Source organism: Mobula birostris, chromosome 7 (assembly GCF_030028105.1).
Source record: "Mobula birostris isolate sMobBir1 chromosome 7, sMobBir1.hap1, whole genome shotgun sequence".
NCBI classification, from domain to species: Eukaryota; Metazoa; Chordata; class Chondrichthyes; order Myliobatiformes; family Myliobatidae; genus Mobula; species Mobula birostris.
This window is the reverse complement of record NC_092376.1, coordinates 10,624,370-10,643,175: the sequence shown is the minus strand read 5'-3', so window position 1 is coordinate 10,643,175 and position 18,806 is coordinate 10,624,370. Positions and strand designations below refer to the sequence as shown.

At 44.4% G+C, this 18,806-nt stretch overlaps 1 protein-coding gene across 2 annotated transcripts in view; it reads left to right on the top strand.

The window, feature by feature from the left end:
- Positions 1–18,463, top strand: part of clns1a (chloride channel, nucleotide-sensitive, 1A) — a 49,063-nt gene extending 30,600 nt beyond the window's left edge. Inside the window, exons 5-7 of one of the 2 annotated variants that reach the window (XM_072262615.1) lie at positions 4,479–4,655; positions 7,212–7,278; positions 17,748–18,463. In XM_072262615.1, coding sequence (XP_072118716.1) covers positions 4,479–4,655; positions 7,212–7,278; position 17,748 — 245 coding nt within the window. In that variant the 3' untranslated portion in view covers positions 17,749–18,463. Of the gene's footprint in view, positions 1–4,478; positions 4,656–7,211; positions 7,283–17,747 lie in introns of those variants that run through there. The other variant, XM_072262614.1, reaches the window with a different exon arrangement.
- The last annotated feature ends 343 nt before the right edge of the window (positions 18,464–18,806 follow it).

Below are 18,806 nucleotides of genomic sequence, written 5' to 3'. Positions count from 1 at the left end.
ACATTATCATCCAGATCATTGATATAGATGACAAATAACAATGGACCCAGCACTGATCCCTGTGGCACACCACTAGTCACAGGCCTCCACTCAGAGAAGCAATTCTCTACCCCTACTCTCTGGCTTCTTCCATTGAGCCAATGTCTAATCCAATTTACCACCTCTCCATGTATACCTAGCGACTGAATTTTCCTAACTAACCTCCCATGCGGGACCTTGTCAAAGGCCTTACTGAAGTCCATGTAGACAATATCCACTGCCTTCCCTTCATCCACTTTCCTGGTAACCTCCTCGAAAAACTCCAACAGATTGGTCAAACATGACCTACCACGCACAAAGCCATGTTGACTCTCCCTAATAAGCCCCTGTCTATCCAAATGCTTGTAGATTCTGTCTCTTAGTACTCCCTCCAATAACTTACCTACTACTGACGTTAAACTCACGGGCCTATAATTTCCCGGATTACTTTTTGATCCTTTTTTAAACAACGGAACAACATGAGCCACTCTCCAATCCTCCGGCACTTCACCCGTAGACAGCGACATTTTAAATATTTCTGCCAGGGCCCCCGCAATTTCAACACTAGTCTCCTTCAAGGTCCGAGGGAACACTCTGTCAGGTCCCGGGGATTTATCCACTTTAATTTTCCTCAAGACAGCAAGCACCTCCTCCTTTTCAATCTGTACAGTTTCCATGGTCTCACTACTTGATTCCCTCAATTCCATAGATTTCATGCCAGCTTCCTTAGTAAATACAGACGCAAAAAACCTTTTTAAGATCTCCCCCATTTTCTTTGGTTCCGCACAAAGCCGACCACTCTGATCTTCAAGAGGACCAATTTTATCCCTTACAATCCTTTTGCTCTTAATATACTTGTAAAAGCTCTTTGGATTATCCTTCACTTTGACTGCCAAGGCAACCTCATATCTTCTTTTCGCCCTCCTGATTTCTTTCTTAAGTATTTTCTTGCACTTCTTATACTCAAGCACCTGATTTACCCCCTGTTTCCTATACATTTCATACAACTCCCTCTTCTTCTTTATCAGAGTTACAATATCCCTTGAGCCCCAAGGTTCCTTATTCCTATTCAATTTGCCTTTAATCCTGACAGGAACATACAAACTCTGCACTCTCAAAATTTCCCCTTTGAAGGCTTCCCACCTACCAATCACATCTTTGCCAGAGAACAACCTGTCCCAATCCATGCTTTTTAGATCCTTCCTCATTTCTTCAAATTTGGCCTTCTTCCAGTTCAGAACCTCAACCCTAGGACCAGATCTATCCTTGTCCATGATCAAATTGAAACTAATGGTGTTATGATCACTGGAACCAAAGTGCTCCCCTACACAGACTTCTGTCACTTGCCCTAATTCGTTTCCTAACAGGAGTTCCAATATTGCATCCCCTCTAGTTGGTCCCTCTATATACTGATTTAGAAAACTTTCCTGAACACATTTTACAAACTCTTAAACCATCTAGACCCCTAACAGTATGGGAGTCCCAATCAATGTATGGAAAATTAAAATCCCCTACCACCACAACTTTATGTTTCCTGCAGTTGCCTGCTATCTCTCTGCAGATTTGCTCTTCCAAGTCTTGTTGACTATTGGATGGTCTGTAATACAATCCCACTAATGTGGCCATACCTTTCCTGCAATTGGTGTTTCAGACAGAGACCCATCATCAGGACTTGGCCTGTAATATGAACTGTTTATACCTCTCCTTAGATGCTGCCTGACCTGCTAGGTTCCACGAGCCATAATGTTTCAGTGATTTTTTTTTGGGTGATTTGGATTTCTGGACATTTTGATTTCAACCACCAGGTGGCAGTGGCTGGACCAAGGTTCCAACTCTGATGTAAATTTGGTGTACATTTCCAGGACCTGTATTCTAACACCTGAGCCAATTAGGCAGCTTATTTGCAACATTTCAGAGAGATGTTTAAATAGCCTGCTTTACCTCGTCTGAGTTCACACATCAATGGTGGTTAAGGAAGTTCTACTGTTTTGGTAACATGGCAGCGTGTTTGATCACAGCAGCTTCTACGCGGTCAGCCAAAGGTGTTGTCTTTTTTAAACATACTTTTTTTGATCGCAAGACCTTGCTGGACATTAAGAACTTAAAGTACTGCAGGTCGACCCCATCAACAAGTTGCTTATTGGCAGAGAAAGTGAAGGAGGTGGACTTGGTGCAGATTGTGCCTGCGTTGGAGAGGCATTGGAGCAGCTGGTGCACACAGGCAGTGTGGAGACTAACAGTGAGGGGTCATCTTAATCACTGCTCTTGTGATCGCAAGACCTGTTCGACGTTGTTAATGTGGAATGCTGCAAATCGGATTCAATGATTTATTGGCGGACGGTGTGGGAGCTGTGTAGCCTCAGCCATAGCAAGGATTGGGCCTCAAGCCATATAGTTGTCTTTACATTCGCCCAGGAGAGGAGCGTCGGAGGCGGTGTGGCAAAACGTCGAAGCTGGAGTCAGTGCTGTCCCCCTAGCGTTCACTCAACAGAAGACAAACTGGATTGTGGTCGACTGCAGATTTCTGCAACATTCATGGACTCTGTCTTGGACTACTTACCTTTTTGGGTGACTGTATTTTACTGATACTATGCGTTTGTTATCTTATATGCTATATGTGCCTTTAGCTGAGTGTGTATGTTGGTACTGCGTGTTGCACTTTGGTCATGGAAGAACACTTTTGTTTGACAGTATTCATGTATGGATGCCAAATAAGCTTGAAGTTGGGAGAGGCAAGGATTAGTTTGAACTTGCAAACATTTGCATGATCAGGAATAAGCAACTTCTCTGCCATTCAATAGTGATGTGTCTGATGTGATGGTTACCTCAACTCTGACCCCCCCTCCCCCAAGTATCCTTGACCCCTTTGTTTGTTAAGAGTCAATCTACGTCTGCCTAACAAATAGAGAGAAGAGAAAGATTAGCTTTATTTATCACATGCACATCTAAACAAAAATCAGCTGCATCATTTTACATCAACACAGTCGGAGGATGTGCTCAGGGCAACCTGCAAAAGTCACCACACTTACAGCGCCAGTGTAGCATCCGCATATCTCACTAACCTTAACCCGTACATCGTTGAAATGTAGGAGGAAACCAGAGCACCCAGAAGAAACCCGTGCAGTCATGGGGAGAATGTAAAAATTCCTTAAAGACAGTGGTGGGAATCTAACTCTTAATCAGCGAACCCTGGTGCACAAAGCAATTGTGCTAGCTGCTCTATTACCATGCTACCCCAAATAACTGAAGACAATTCAATGGGATACGAATTGACAATAAACTGGACTGGTCAAAGAACGCTGAGGCTGTCTACAAGAAGGGTCAGAGCCGTCTCTATTTCCTGAGGAGACTGAGGTCCTTTAACATCTGCCGGACAATGCTGAGGATGTTCTACGAGTCTGTGGTGGCCAGTGCTATCATGTTTGCTGTTGTGTGCTGGGGCAGCGGGCTGACGGTGTCAGACACCAACAGAATCAACAAACTCATTCGTAAGGCCAGTGATGTTGTGGGGATGGAACTGGACTCTCTGATGGTGGTGTCTGAAAAGAGGATGCTGTCCAAGTTGCATGCCATCTTGGACAATGTCTCCCATCCACTACATAATGTACTGGTTGGGCACAGGAGTACATTCAGCTAGAGACTCATTCCACTGAGATGCAGCACAGAGCGCCATAGGAAGTCATTCCTGCCTGTGGCCATCAAACTTTACAACTCCTCCCTTGGAGGGTCAGACACCCTGAGCCAATAGCTGATTCTGGACTTATTTCATAATTTACTGGCATAATTTACATATTACTATTTAACTATTTATGGTTTTATTACTATTTATTATTTATGGTGCAACTGTAACGAAAACCAATTTCCCCCGGGATCAATAAAGTATGACTATGACTAATTAAGTGTCCACAGAGGAAGAAACTTTAAAGAGTCAGTGTTAAGAGGGAACTACTTAATTCTGGGCTGATTTCTGATCCAGAATTCATTCACTGTTGGGTGGAAACAAATGTGCAATTTTCAAAATGGAATTGAGTGTCTGTTGGCGTAAGAAATGCTATTTTTACAGTTATGAGGAAATGCTCCACAAAGAGCTGATATGGTCACGGCATTGAAGTGATAAGATGAATATTTGTGAAGCTAATTACTGAGCTTGGAGCAAGAAATTAATCACACAGGATTAGTGAGTTTAAAAAGAGAGTTCAGTCTTGGGTTCCTTGCCACAATCTTCTGTGCAAACAGAGACCGGCTGTGTTTTTGTGCACTTTGGACTGGACTTGAAATGTGTTGTCCCTGGAGCTGGAATGTGTTCTCATTTATTTTGTACTTTAAAGAAATTAATGTTTTTAACAGTACTCTTGCCTCAGAACAGCACATTTCACATCATGTAATACAGTGATAATAAGCCTGATTCTGATTGCTGTTTGAAACTCATAATCACCTAATTCTGCCTTCATTCCCCACAGAACAAGGCCAGGGTGACATTCCCACATTCTGCACGTATGACGAAGCTTTCTCCCACTTGAACCCGGAGGGACAGGCGACTCTGCAGAGACTCGAGGGCATGCTGGCTCAGTCAGCCGCCCAGCAGGTTTTCCACATGGCTGGTGTACGGACAGATGACTCGGCTGTTGACAATGAAGGTGAAATAAACTTTTAATGGGTGGGAAGGTGCATCATTTAAGACCATGAGAGATAGGCAGAATTAGGCAGTTCGGCCCTTCGGGTTTGCTCCATCATGCCCGATTTATAACCCTCTCAACCTCATTTTTCTGCCCTCTTCTGTAACTTTTGACACCCTGGCTAACCAAGAATCTATCCACCTCCGCTTTAAATCTACCCAATGATTTGGCCTCCACATTTCTCTGGCAATGAATTCCACAGATTCACCACCCTTTGGCTAAAGAAGTTCCTGCTCGTCTCTTTTCTAAAGGGACATCCTCCTTTTCTGAGGCTGTGTCCTCTGGTCCTTGACTCTCCTATAGGAAATATCCTCTCCATGTCCATTCTATCCAGGTCTTTCAATATTCAATAGGTTTCAATGAGATACCACCCCACCCCCATTCTTCTAAACTCCAGTGATTACATGCCCAGAGGCATCAAGCACTCCTTGTACGTTAACCCTTTCCTCTGGAGCCTCTCCAATCCCAGCACATGAGATTCCCAAAGTTGCTGGCAACACCCCATGTGGTTTGACCAATGCCTGATAAAGCTGAGGCTTTACATCCATGCTTTTCTATTATAATCCTCTTGAAGTGATTAATGTTCAAGATCAAAGCTTGGTAGTATAATTGAGTCCTGATGTAGGGTTTTGGCCAGAAGCGTCGGCTGTTCATTTCCCTCCATAGATGCTGCCTGACATGCTGAGTTCCTGGAGCATTTTATGTGTGTTGCTCTGAATTTTCAGAATTTTGTGTTTACGGTATCAGGTTGGAAATAATTCAGAAAATATGTAGCTTGAGCGGTTGATGGTTGGGTTGAGTTATTCTCCAATCTTGGCAACTTCCTTGCAAACGTTTCATCACCATTCAAGGAGACATCTTCAGTGATGTGTCCTTGCATGGTGACAAAACGTTTGCAAGTAAATTGCCAAGATTGGTGAGCAACTCAACCCAACCGTTGAGGAGGGTTGAGGTACGCTTCAGGGGAATTAATGACATGAACAGATGGATCTAGAAAATGCAAAATGATGCACTTTAGAAGGGAAATGGGTGAGATAAGCTAAAAGGAACAGAAACCTGGAAACTCCCACAAGTACAGGCCTTGAGCCATCAAGCACTCCTCGTACGTTAACCCTTATCCCCAAGGTATTTCTCATCAACTTCCTCTTGACCCTTTGCTTTTACATCTTAACGAGGATTGACAAACACAGATAAACAGATTTGTCACACGTACGCTAGGTTTCAGCTTCCTTTGAGGCAGGTTTGGCAAGGAGAGCCTTAAAGACCCGTGCTACATTTAGCTGTCATCCTGCTTCAACCTGTGGTTCCCTCCTGCTGTAGGAATCGACTTCATTCACCACGTACATTCAGAATCTGCTTTCAGTGTCCACATCCTTTCTTAGATAAGTGGCCCAAAACTGCATAGAGTACACTCTGATCAATGCGTTATTAATACTGTTATTAAAATAGGAGTACAGAGAAGGTTTATGAAGCTGTTGCCTGGACTGGGACTGGGTTATGGGGAGTGGTAGGACAGGCTAGGATTTTACTCCTTAGAGCATGGGAGACTGAGGTGATCTTTATAAAATCAGGGGTATAAACAAGGTGAGTGCACTTGGTCTTTTTCCCAAGACTGGGCAGTCAGGAACTAGAGGGCATGGGTTTAAGTTGAGAGGATAATAGAAACTTGAAGGGCAACTTTGTCTCCCAGAGGGTGGATGGTAGAGTTGCCAGATGAAGTGGTTGGGGTAAGTAAGTACATTCAGAACATTGATTTAACATTACAGCGCAGAGTAGGTGTTTTGAGCCACACCGCCCTACAACCCCGATTAACCCTAATCTAATCACAAGATGACAATTATGATGACCAGTTAACCTACTCAGTACATCTTTGGACTATGTTCATGATTTGGATTGAAATCCTGCTAGTACTGATCCATCTTTCCACAGATGTCACCTGACTGATGAGTGTTTCCAGCAATCTCCTTTTATGTGAGATGACCATTTTATTAGGTACACCTGTATACCTCACTAATGCAAATATCTTGTGGCAGCAACTCAGTGCATGCAGACGTGGTCAAGAGGTTCAGTTGTTGCAGACCAAACATCAGAATGGGAGAAATAAGATCTAAGTGACATTGACGGCGAAATGATTGATGGTCCCAGTTGGAGTGGTTTGAATATCTCAAAAACTGACTATCTCCTGGGATTTTCACACACAGCAGTCTCTAGCGTTTACATAGAATGGTGCGAAAAAAATCCAGTGGGCGAAAATGCTGTATTAATGAGAGAGGTTGGAGGAGAATGGCCAGACTAAGCTGACAGGAAAGTGACAGTAACTCAAATAACCACTTCTTACAGCAGTGGTGTGCAGGAGAGCATCTCTGAACGCACATCAGATTGAACCTTGAAGTAGGTGGGCTACAGCAGAAAACCACACTGGATTCCACTCCTATACCAAATAAAGTAGCCATGGAGTGTATATTTACTTGAGGTTCCTACACAGCTCTAATGGTGTCATTGTTAATTCTCCTACAGATGGGATGGAGGTGGATGCCACACCGGTGGAGGCTGGGCAGTTCGACGATGCTGATGTTGATCACTGGTAAAAGCTGCTAAACTTAATTTCAACTCTTATCTAACTTGGTCTGTTTGCAGTCGACCGGCTAATGAGGCGCTCCAGGGTTGTTTTGAGGTGACAGACTGGCAGGCACTCTGTGAGCCACATGGAGAGGATATTGATGGGCTCACAGAGTGCATCACCGATTACATCAACTTCTGTGTGGACTGCAATGTTCTGACAAGAACTGTCCTTTGTTATTCAAATAACAAGCCACGGGTGACAAAGGGCATTAAGGACATCCTGAACACTAAAAAGAGGGCTTTTAGAGATGGAAACAAGGAGGAGCTGAGGACAATACAGAGGGACCTGAAAGCCAGGATCAGGGAGGCTAAAGACAGGTACAGGAGGAAGCTTGAGTGGAAACTCCAGCAGAACAACATGAGAGAGGTCTGGAGGGGGATGAGGACCATCCCTGGGTTCCGGCAAACTAGCAGCAGAGGAGCTGAGGGCAGTGTGGATAGGGCCAACGAAATTGACCTGTTCTTTTACAGATTTGACATTGTGGCCCCTGCCCATCCCCCACAAGAGTCATCTGTTGTTGGGCCCCAACCAACACATATTCCACTCTCCCCTGCAGAGCCCCCCACCCTGCTCTCATGACTATACCCCTTCCCCACACGAAACCACCACAGTGGGCTTCACAGCTGAACAGGTGAGAAGGCAGCTGAAACGTCTCAACCCAAGCAAGGCTGCAGGACTAGATGGTATCAGTACCAGGGTGCTCAAAGCCTGTGCCCCTCAGCTATGTGGAGTACTTCCCCATGTCTTCAACCTGAGCCTGAGGCTCTGGAGGGTTCCTGTACTGTGGAAGACGTCCTGCCTCGTCCCTGTGCCGAAGACGCCGCGCCCCAGCGGCCTCAATGACTACAAACCGGTGGCATTGACCTCCCACATCATGAAGACCCTGGAGAGACTTGTTCTGGAGCTGCTCCGGCCTATGGTCAGGCCACACTTAGATCCCCTCCAGTTTGCCTACCAGCCCCGACTAGGAGTTGAGGATGCCATCGTCTACCTGCTGAACCGTGTCTACGCCCACCTGGACAAGCCAGCGAGCACTGTGAGGATCATGTTTTTTGACTTCTCCAGTGCGTTCAGCACCATCCGCCCTGCTCTGCTGGGGGAGAAGCTGACAGCGATGCAGGTGGATGCTTTCCTGGTATCATGGATTCTTGATTACCTGACTGGCAGACCACAGTATGTGTGCTTGCAACACTGTGTCCGACAGAGTGATCAGCAGCACTGGGGCTCCACAGGGGACTGTCTTGTCTCCCTTTCTCTTCACCATTTCCACCTCAGACTTCAACTACTGCACAGAGTCTTGTCATCTTCAGAAGTTTTTGGATGACTCTGCCATAGTTGGATGCATCAGCAAGGGAGATGAGTCTGAGTACAGGGTTACGGTAGGAAACTTTGTCACATGGTGTGAGCAGAATTATCTGCAGCTTAATGTGAAAAAGACTAAGGAGCTGGTGGTAGACCTGAGGAGAGCTAAGGTACCAGTGACCCCTGTTTCCATCCAGGGGGTCAGTGCGGACATGGTGGAGGATTACAAATACCTGGGGATACGAATTGACAATAAACTGGACTGGTCAAAGAACACTGAGGCTGTCTACAAGAAGGATCAGAGCCGTCTCTATTTCCTGAAGAGACTGAGGTCCTTTAACATCTGTCGGACGATACTGAGGATGTTCTACGCGTCTGTGGTGGCCAGTGCTATCACGTTTGCTGTTGTGTGCTGGGGCAGCAGGCTGAGGGTAGCAGACGCCAACAGAATCAACAAACTCATTCGTAAGGCCAGTGACGTTGTGGGGATGGAACTGGACTCTCTCACGGTGGTGTCTGAAAAGAGGATGTTGTCCAAGTTGCATGCCATCTTGGACAATGTCTCCCATCCACTACATAATGTACTGGTTGGGCACAGGAGTACATTCAGCCAGAGACTCATTCCACCGAGATGCAACACAGAGCATCATAGGAAGTCATTCCTGCCTGTGGCCATCAAACTTTACAACTCCTCCCTTGGAGGGTCAGACACCCTGAGCCAATAGGCTGGTCCTGGACTTATTTCATAATTTCCTGGCATAATTTACATATTACTATTTAACTATTTATGGTTTTATTACTATTTATTATTTATGGTGCAACTGTAATGAAAACCAATTTCTCCCGGGATCAATGAAGTATGACTATGACTAATTTTCCCTGACAGCCTGTTCCACCTAGTCGCCACAGGATTCTACAATTAAAGAATTGTTGGGCTCTCCATGGAAATTTTATTCAGGCAGTGGGGTGGCGTGCTAGCATAACAGTGCTATTACAGCACCAGCAACACTGGTTCAGTCCCTTCTGCTGTCTGCAAGGACTTTGTGCGTCTCCCCACAGCCACTGAGCAGTCATATTAAGGCATGGTATCTTCTTCTTGGGTATTGGGATGATGGTGATCTTCCACTATCATCAAAGAGGGCAGGAAAAATCATTGCAGACGCTACGCACCCAGCAAACTGCCTTTTCTGGAAGTTCCCTAATGGAAAGCAGTATCGGGCTATTAAAACAAAAGCCTCACGCCATCTTAAAAGTTTCTTCCCGCACACGCATTATCTGTTCAACCACTCGTTAGCCCTCCCCACCCCCTCTATTACCCCTCCACTGCACTGTAAACACTTGAAACCACTTCTTATAATGTTGTTTACATTGTAAATGCATGCTGGTATTTATGCACATTGTACTCCATATCTGTACTTCAAACTTCATTTTTACATTCTGTATAATTGTTGACGGTTGTCATTTTTGTTGCATGCAGTAGTAATGTGATCACTCAAGTCGAGTATGATGAAGGAGGTGTCTATTGGGTCTTCAGGTGGCTCTAGAGGCTGATCTGGGATATTAGGGTGCATTCTGTTCAGGGGGAATGTCTGTACGTGCCTTGTTTAATATGGGGGTGCTGATGCACGAGTAGCCACCACACGGTCCTTGACAGATTGGGGTCAGGGTCAGTGGAGTGTAAGATTCACTGCTGCAGCCTTCCTTCACTTCCTCGGCTGCTGTGATGTCTCATCATCTTTCACTGCTTGTCTGGAACCTCCCCCTTGATCCAATGTCTTGATGACCCTTGGAATTACAGAAACTCACTTGCTTCACTCCCACAATCCTCTTGAGAAGTATTGCATGTCGCGCTAACACACCACAGCGAATTTTGAAAACGTGAATGTATGTGGCGAGTAATGGATTCCTAAAGCAGGAAGGAACCGCGGGTTGAAGCAGGAAGACTGCTAAATGTAGCACTGATCTTGAAGGTTCTCCTTGCCAAATCTGCCTCGAGAAATTGAAACCTAGCGTATGCATGACAAATCTATTTTAACTGTGTTTGTCAGTCCTCATTAAGATGTAAAAGCAAAGGTCAGCCTGCATTAATTCAATGATGTTTGACCCAGGGATAAAGAATACAGATGGAAGCCCGGACTTTGCTCTGAATTTTGTAACATTTTATCAGAACTTATTTGACTTGTTAAAGCTGTTAACTGATTATTAATGGCAGTAAAAGATCTGCAGCTTATTTTTGTTACTTAGAGGTACAATGCAGAATCGGCCCTTCAAGCTGCACCTCCCAGCAACCCCCCATTTAACCCTAATCTAATCGTGCCTCAATGTACGGTGACCAATTAACCTAAGCACTACAACTCCAGACTCTGGGGAGAAAAGCAGAGCACCTGGGGAAAACGCACACTGGGAGGACGGACAGAGACTCCTTATCGATGACACTGGAAATGAACTCCAAACTCTGACGCCCTGAGCTGTAATATCATTGCACTAATTGCTACGCTACCGTGGTGCCAGCTGGATATTGTTCTCTGTATCTCTCCATTTCTTACAAATTAGTGTTTAAGAATAGTTAATGGTTTATTGGTTACTTCCTGGCAATAGACTTGTAGTAAGGATTGAATGTTAATGGTACTGAGCAGAGGTGGTTAAAATTGCGCTTATGTTATACTTGACCTGTAGGGACTACACAACCTGTCATCTACAGTTGCACATTTATTAATATGCTTGGTACTTCCGCAAGGTCTAGAATTATAAGAGCAAGGACGTAATGCTGAGGCTTTATAAGGCAATGTTCAGACTGCACTTGGAGTATTGTGAGCAGTTTTGGGCCCCTTATTTAAGAAGGGATGTGCTGGCATTGGAGGAAGTGCTGAGGAGGTTTACGAAAATGATCCTGGAAATGAAAAGGTTAATGTATGAGGACTGTTTGATGGCTCTGAGCCATCACTCGCTGGAGTTTAGAATATTGAGAGGGGATCTCACTGAAACCTATTGAATATTGAAAAGCCTGAATAGAGTGGATGTGGACAGCAGTTTTCCAATAGTGGGAGAGTCCAGGATCAAGGAGCACAGCTTCAGGATAGAAGGACATTCCTTTAAAACCAAGATGAGGATTTTTTGTGAGAGGGTGGTGAATCTGTGGAATTCATTCCCACAGATGGCTTTGGAGGCCAAGTCATTAAGTATACTTAAAGCAAAGGTAGGTAGTAAGGGCATCAAAGGCTACAGGGAGAAGGTAGGAGAATGGGGTTAGGGGGGAAAATAAATCGGACATGCTGGAATGGCGGAGCAGACTCGATGGCCTAATTTTGCTCCTATATCTTGTGTATACCTACAGGCGTGTTGAGTTAAGGCTGATTTATACTTATGCGTCAAATGGACGCCGTAACCTCTGCAAGTGACCTACGCGTGTTGTGAGCATTTATACTTGTGCGTTGGTGTGTCTGCGTTGCTCTGCAATTCGGGCACGTTGCGCATGCGTACACACCTGCCCACACAAGGCTTTTTGGTCGCAGTAGTCTTTCTTGGGGTAAACAAGTTTAAAGCAAGCATCTTTTTTCGTAAAAGCGAAATGTGTCCTCCATAATTTCTGTAAAGCTTTATGGAAAGCATTGCAGCCAGAGTTCCTTCCCTGCCCTTCAGTCGCCCAATGGGAAGCTATTGCAGCGTAGGAGGAAATGCGATGCTACCAAGCAGACCAATCACAGTTGTTGCAGTCTGCGTTGCCGTGACGCATAGTTACATTTTGGGAGAGGTGTGCGTCAGGCTACGGCGTAGGCTTTGTGTAGGGTTCACAGCTACCGGCGTCGATTTGACGCAGAAGTATAAATCAGCCTCTAGCCATGCTTTCTCGGTGGAGATTTAGAATCTGTGTTCAATAGAGAGTTCACAGTCATACAACATGGAAACAGGACTTTCAGCCCAAATGACCAAGATGCCCCAGACAGACCAGCCCCACTTACCACTGTTTGGACCTTTCCATTATGTACCTATCCGAGTGTCATTTAAAAGTTGTTATCGTACCTGGCTCAGTCACTTCCTCTGGCAGCTTATTCCACATACATTATCACCCTTTGTGTTTTTGAAAAAATCAGTTCCCCTCAAGTTCCTATTAAATCTTTACCCCTTTACCTTAAACTCATGCCCCTCATGATGTTATAAACTGTCTCCTACTTTCCAAGGAATAAACTAAATGTTTCCATGCAAAAACCTTTTTAGACATCGGATAAGGAGACCGCCCCTCGTGATTTATACACCTCTAAGGTCACCTCTAAGATTCCTACGCCTCAAGGTATAAACTCCTAAATATATCAGTGCAGAAACCTTTTTAGACCATCAGGCACAGAGACGCATTGGCTGTCACATTTAACCCTCCTGCTCTTGCCTTCACCTTGCTCCCTCTCATCTCTGTAATCACTGAGATAGCAATAAAATGACCCAAACCTGCATCATTCACGGTTTCCTCCCTGCAGACCTGCTCCTGCTCTCTGATGCTGGTTAAACCCTCCTCTGTGGCTTCTCTGTTAGATCTACCCATGCAACTCCGTGTCTGATTTTGTTGAGTACATTTCTTACAAGCACTTTAGAATGTTTGTTTGTAAATCATTAGCGGGTGGAAGGTAACTAAAGGCAGGTTGTACAGCTGTACAGTTGAATAAGTTGAACATCCTGCTAGGAATTAGAGGACCTGAGTTGGAAAGATCAAAAATTTGCTTCCTTTGTCACGTGTATCGAAACATACAGTGAAGTGTGTCATTTTGTGTCAAATCAAACCAGCAAGGATTGCCCAATGTTCAAATTCATTATCAAAGTACATATACCACATACAACATTGAGATTCATTTTGCAGTTACCCACAAAACAAAGAAACAGTAGAATTCACAGAAAGCCACACACAACCAAGACTGACAAACGTGCGAAAGAGGACAAATTGTGCAAATAGTTTTTTTTTTAAAGTAAACAAATAAGAGAGAGTCTGAGCCGCAGATTCCCTGAAGTGAGTCCACAGGCTGCAGAGTCAGTTCACTGGGGCGAGTGAAGCCAGACCAGGAACCTGATGGCTGCAAGGCAAAAGCTGATACTGAACCTGATAAGATTCCTGATGGTAGTCGTGAGAAGAGAGGGAGACAAGTCAAACAGAAAGACAGTGCTGAGCACCTATTTGTTTTCTGCCCTGGTCCACAATGATTTTATCAGTGTGGAGTAATGGAATCAAGCGCAGGTTTGTCTTCCACTGTCGGGCCTTGATTCAGCATCCATTCGCAGCATGGCTGCCACAGCCATATCTGCATTCTCGAGTCTGGAGGCCCCAGGATATCATAGAGTGGCCAGTTCGTTCAGACAGTTCCAAAGTACATCCCTTAAAGGGAAATCACAGGCTGTGGATTGCAGCGATGGCAGTTCAGAAGCATGTCTAGTAGAGTATCTGGTAATTTTTTGAGCTGCCTGAAAAACGTTGCTGTATGTTGCCTGCGTCATCTTGCAAGGAGTCTGAAAGTGTCACCAAGCTACTGGCACCAACTTAGCGTGCTCACAGCCTACTAATCCTAAACGTCTATTGAGTGTACGGGAAAGAAACTGGAGAACCCGGGGGACACGTTCCAGGCAGCGGCGGGAATAGAACCCCAAACGGTAAAGCGCTGCTACGCTACCATGCTACCTGACTACTCCTTAGGACGTAGGAGACAAAGAGGCAACCTAACATGGATATTTAAAAGTTTATGCAGGACAGCAAGTGTTTTCCCCCGGATAAGGGAGCATAGATAAAGGATGAAAGGGGAAAGATCTGGTCATCTGCCTACAGAAAATGTATCAATAAGATTGAAAGAGTGCAGAAAAAAATTTACAATCTGTTGCTGGGACTTGGGGAGGTTTGATACACGTGTACAAAATTGCGAGGGGTACAGATGGGGTAAATGTAAACAGGCTTTTTCCATTGAGGTTGGGTGAGACTTGAACTAGAGGTCATGGGTTAATGGGTGAAAGGTGAACTGTTTAAGGGGAACATAAGGGGAATTTCACTTGGTGAAATGTGGTGGATGAGGGTTTAATTTTAACATTTAAGTGAAATTTGGATAGTTACATGGACGGGAGGACTGTGGTCCTGATGCAAGTTGATGGGAGTAGGCAGATCAGTACTTTGGTGTGGACTAAATGGGCCAAAGTGCTTGTTTCTGTGCTGTCGTGTTCTGTGACTATGAAACTCAATGGGACCTGAAAGGCAACTTCTTCGTGTAGAGCATGTGAGTATATGGATCGAGCTGCCGGAAGTGTGCAGCACAGACAAATGCTTGTGGGACTTATCAGTTCCGGCAGCATCTGTGGTGGGTATATTCCGATGTATTAAGTTCCTCCAGCACGTTGTGTGTGTTGCTTTAGATTTCCATCATCTGCAGAATCTCTTGTGCCAGAGGAGGTGCCATTTAAGACAGCGGTCCCCAACCACCGGGCCGCGAGGAAACGATATGAGTCAGCTGCACCTTTCCTCATTCCCTGTCACGCACTGTTGAGCTTGAACAATGGGTTGCCAACTGTCCCGTATTTGCTGGGACATCCCGTATATTGGGCTAAATTGGTTTGTCGTGTATTTCCCCCGCTAAGGTAGAGTGTTCCTATGAAACCTTTCGTGCTGAAATGGCGTGAAGCGAAGAAGCAATTACCATTAATTTATATGGGAAAAATTTTTGAGTGTTCCCAGACCCAAAAAAATAACCTACCAAATCATACCAAATAACACTAACATATAGTAAAAGCAGGAATGATATGATAAATTCACAGCCTATATAAAGAAATAATGTATATACAGTATAGTCGGGAAGATGATGGCAAAACCGACTTGTGGGGAAAAAATCGTCACGCATGCGCACACAGGTGGCCGCGCAAGGCTTCATGGTCATGGTAGTCTTTCCTGGGGTAAAGTGTCCCGGGATTTGACTGCTACTTTCGTCCCTTATTTGGGAGTGAGAAAGTTGGCAACCCTAACTGTAAAAGACATGTTGAGGTGAGTTTAACCCTATTTCAACACGCACGCCCCCCCCCCCCGGGTCAGCCGTTCCGCAAGAATATTGTCAATCTTAAACCGGTCCGCGGTGCAAAAAAGGTTGGGTCCCCTGATTTAAGAAACACTTGGAGGCGCAGTGCTTAGAGTGATTTAGGCCAAATGCAGAAAAATGGAACTAGCTGGGTAGGCAGTATGGCCAACGTGGACTGTTGGGCTGAAGGCCCTGTATCCAAGATCTAGAAATCTGAATTGTTTCTGCGGGAAGTTGCCTCTCCAGAACCCGTTGTCTTGTCCATATTATAAGACCATAAGACACAGGAGCAGAATTAGGCCATTTGGCCCGTTGGGTCTCTGCCACTCTATCATGGCTGGTTATTTTCCCCCTCAATGCAATTCTCCTATCTTCTGCTCATAACCTTTAACACACTTATTAGTCAAGAACCTATCAACTTCAGCTTTACATATACTCAATGACGTGGTCTCCACAACTGTTTTTGACAAGTAATTCCAGATTCACCAGCTATGGCAAAAGAAATCCCTCCTTGTCTCTGTTCTAAAGTAACGTGCTTGTATTCTGAGGCGGTGCCTTACAATGCTAGACTCTCCCACTATAGCAAATATCCCCTCTACATCCATTCTATCTCAGCCTTTCAGTATTCAATAGGTTTCAATGAGATCGCCCCTCATTCTTCCCAGCTCTGGCAAGTACGGGCCCAGAGTTATCAAATGTCCCTCGTATGTTAACCCTTTTATTTCAGGGATCATTCCCATTAACCTCCTCTTGAGTCTGTTTTACAGGTAGACTCTTCCACTATGGGAAAAATCCCCTCTACTTCCAGTCTTATATAGGCCTATCAAGGTTATTGCCCTGGGAATTTTACCAGGACCACTGTTCTGTTATGTTGTTTTCACAGAGGGTCATGGTCATAGAGCATGCTGGACAAGCCTGCTGGCGCACAAAGCACCCGTTTACATTAATCCTCTTTATAGCCACATTCTATCACTAACATCTGCCCCAACACACCAAGGAAAATCTACAGCAGCCAATTAACCTACCCACCCACTCATCTTTAAGATGTGGGAGGAATCTCAAGCACTCAGAACCTTATGGACAGTACAGGAGGCTGGGATTGAAGCCAGATGACTGGTTGGTGAGGCAACGTCACTTTCCCTTTGATCTTCCTTGTTGAGAAATAGTTGGTCAATAATTAAACTTGCTGCTTCACTGATCAAAATTGTGCTACAATTCAGTAAGTTAGAATAGAGTTCACGGGTACAGGACTTCAATGATTTTTCCTGTATGGAGAGGAATAAACAATTGATTGGCCCTTTATCAGAACTGGAAAGCAAGGGGGAAGAAACCAGAATGAGAAGCTGGGGGAGGGAAGAGTCCAAGCTGGCAGGTAACAGGTGGGACCAGGTGAACGGGGAGGTGGGTGATGAAAGAAGCTGGGAAGCAATAGGTGGAAGAGGTGAAGGGATAAAGGAGGAGAAATCTGATAGGAGAGGAGAGTTAAACATAGATAAAGGGAAGAAGGAGGACACCAAAGGGGGGTGATGGGAAGGTGAGGAGAGGAGGTGAAACGAGAATGGAAGAGGAGGGAGGAGATAAAAATTACCACAAGTTGGAGAAATCAATGTTAATACCATCAGGTTGGAGCTACTCAGATGGAACAAGACTTATTACTCCTCGAACCTGAGCATGAACCCCCCCCCCCCCAAAAAATTTGTGTTAACCCTTTCATTCTCACGAACTTCTTGCACTAAAGGAGTTTCATTCAGTATTGGGGAAAGTTAAATCCTCCACCACTATAACAATACTCCTCTTGTATCTTACGAAGATCTGCTTTCGTATCTATTCCTCCAATTCCCGCTGATTACCGAGAGACCACTTGCAGGCTGCCCCCTGTGCACCCCTTGGTTGTGTTGGTTGTTCACACAAGCAACACACTTCACTGTACTTCAATGTGCATGTGATAAATGAATCTGAATCCTAGTGAGGTGTTTTCTAACTTGTACTATCCTGGCCTCATTGGGCAATCCCTCCAGGATATTCTACCAAAATATTGTCTCTAATTAGTAGTTGTAAAGTATGTATATTAATTTTTTTATCTGCTTTTTTGTCTTGCAGACACAACTTGATAATTAACTGTTAAAAGCTACATCTCAACATGAATGGTCATCTGGAAGTTTAACATTGGAGGAAAACAAGACAGCCAGCTAACCTGTTGAAATGTAATACATGTATTGTACTGACCACTGACACTTCATTTGCCTGACCTGTAAATGTGGTACAACATGCTTAGTATAGTGCTGTTTCCATAGTGTATGTTTTGTACCAAGGAGTTTTACAAGATTACAGTGCTGAGCAAAAACTATTTTGTACTCTTGAGTGGATGACTGGTCTTAGTGGCTTTCGAATCTCCTCTTTGGGAGGCTTAGAGCATTTGGGGAAATCCCAAAACGTTAGTAAAGTTTTCTTACTTAAGCCCATCACCCCTACTGGGGCATAGGCCGCTGACAGTAGCTTGATAGTCTTCTGTCCTAAGCTGGCATTTAAAGTTGTCCCAGTTGTAGCCAATCATCAAAGGTCCTCTTTCTCCCAGGGATGAGGTCTTTGGAGTTTCTGTTGCATTGGGCTTTTACACAATGGGGTTGCTAACCCTATGCCCTACCCTCCTTCTCTCACAGCTGGGCTTGGGACTGTCCATGGTGGAATTTGTAACAAATTTTCTGATTCATATTTTGTTGTTTTTGCCATGTAACTAATGACCAGTATTTTGTTCAGAAGTGTTTTAAAGCTGAAATGTTAACCTGATGACAATTAAACTAATTGGTTCACAATTACCACATGTGCATTGAAACGTCTAACTTTTTAGAGAAAATTTCACAGAGCTGAAGGTAAATTACAACTTAACATCTTTAATTTCTGATTATTGTCTTTTTAAGTTTGCAGGCAATCTCAGGGTAAATTTATTATCAAAATACATTTGTCACCATATACAACCATCATATACAGCCCTGAGATTCATTTATTTTGCATTCACAGTAGAACAAAATACAGTAGAATTAAACTGCACACAGACTGACAAACTACAGATGTGCAAAAGAGGGCAAACTGCAAATACAAAAAGAACTAAATAATAACAAATAAATACTACTAAGAGCATGAGTGTAGAATCCTTGAAAG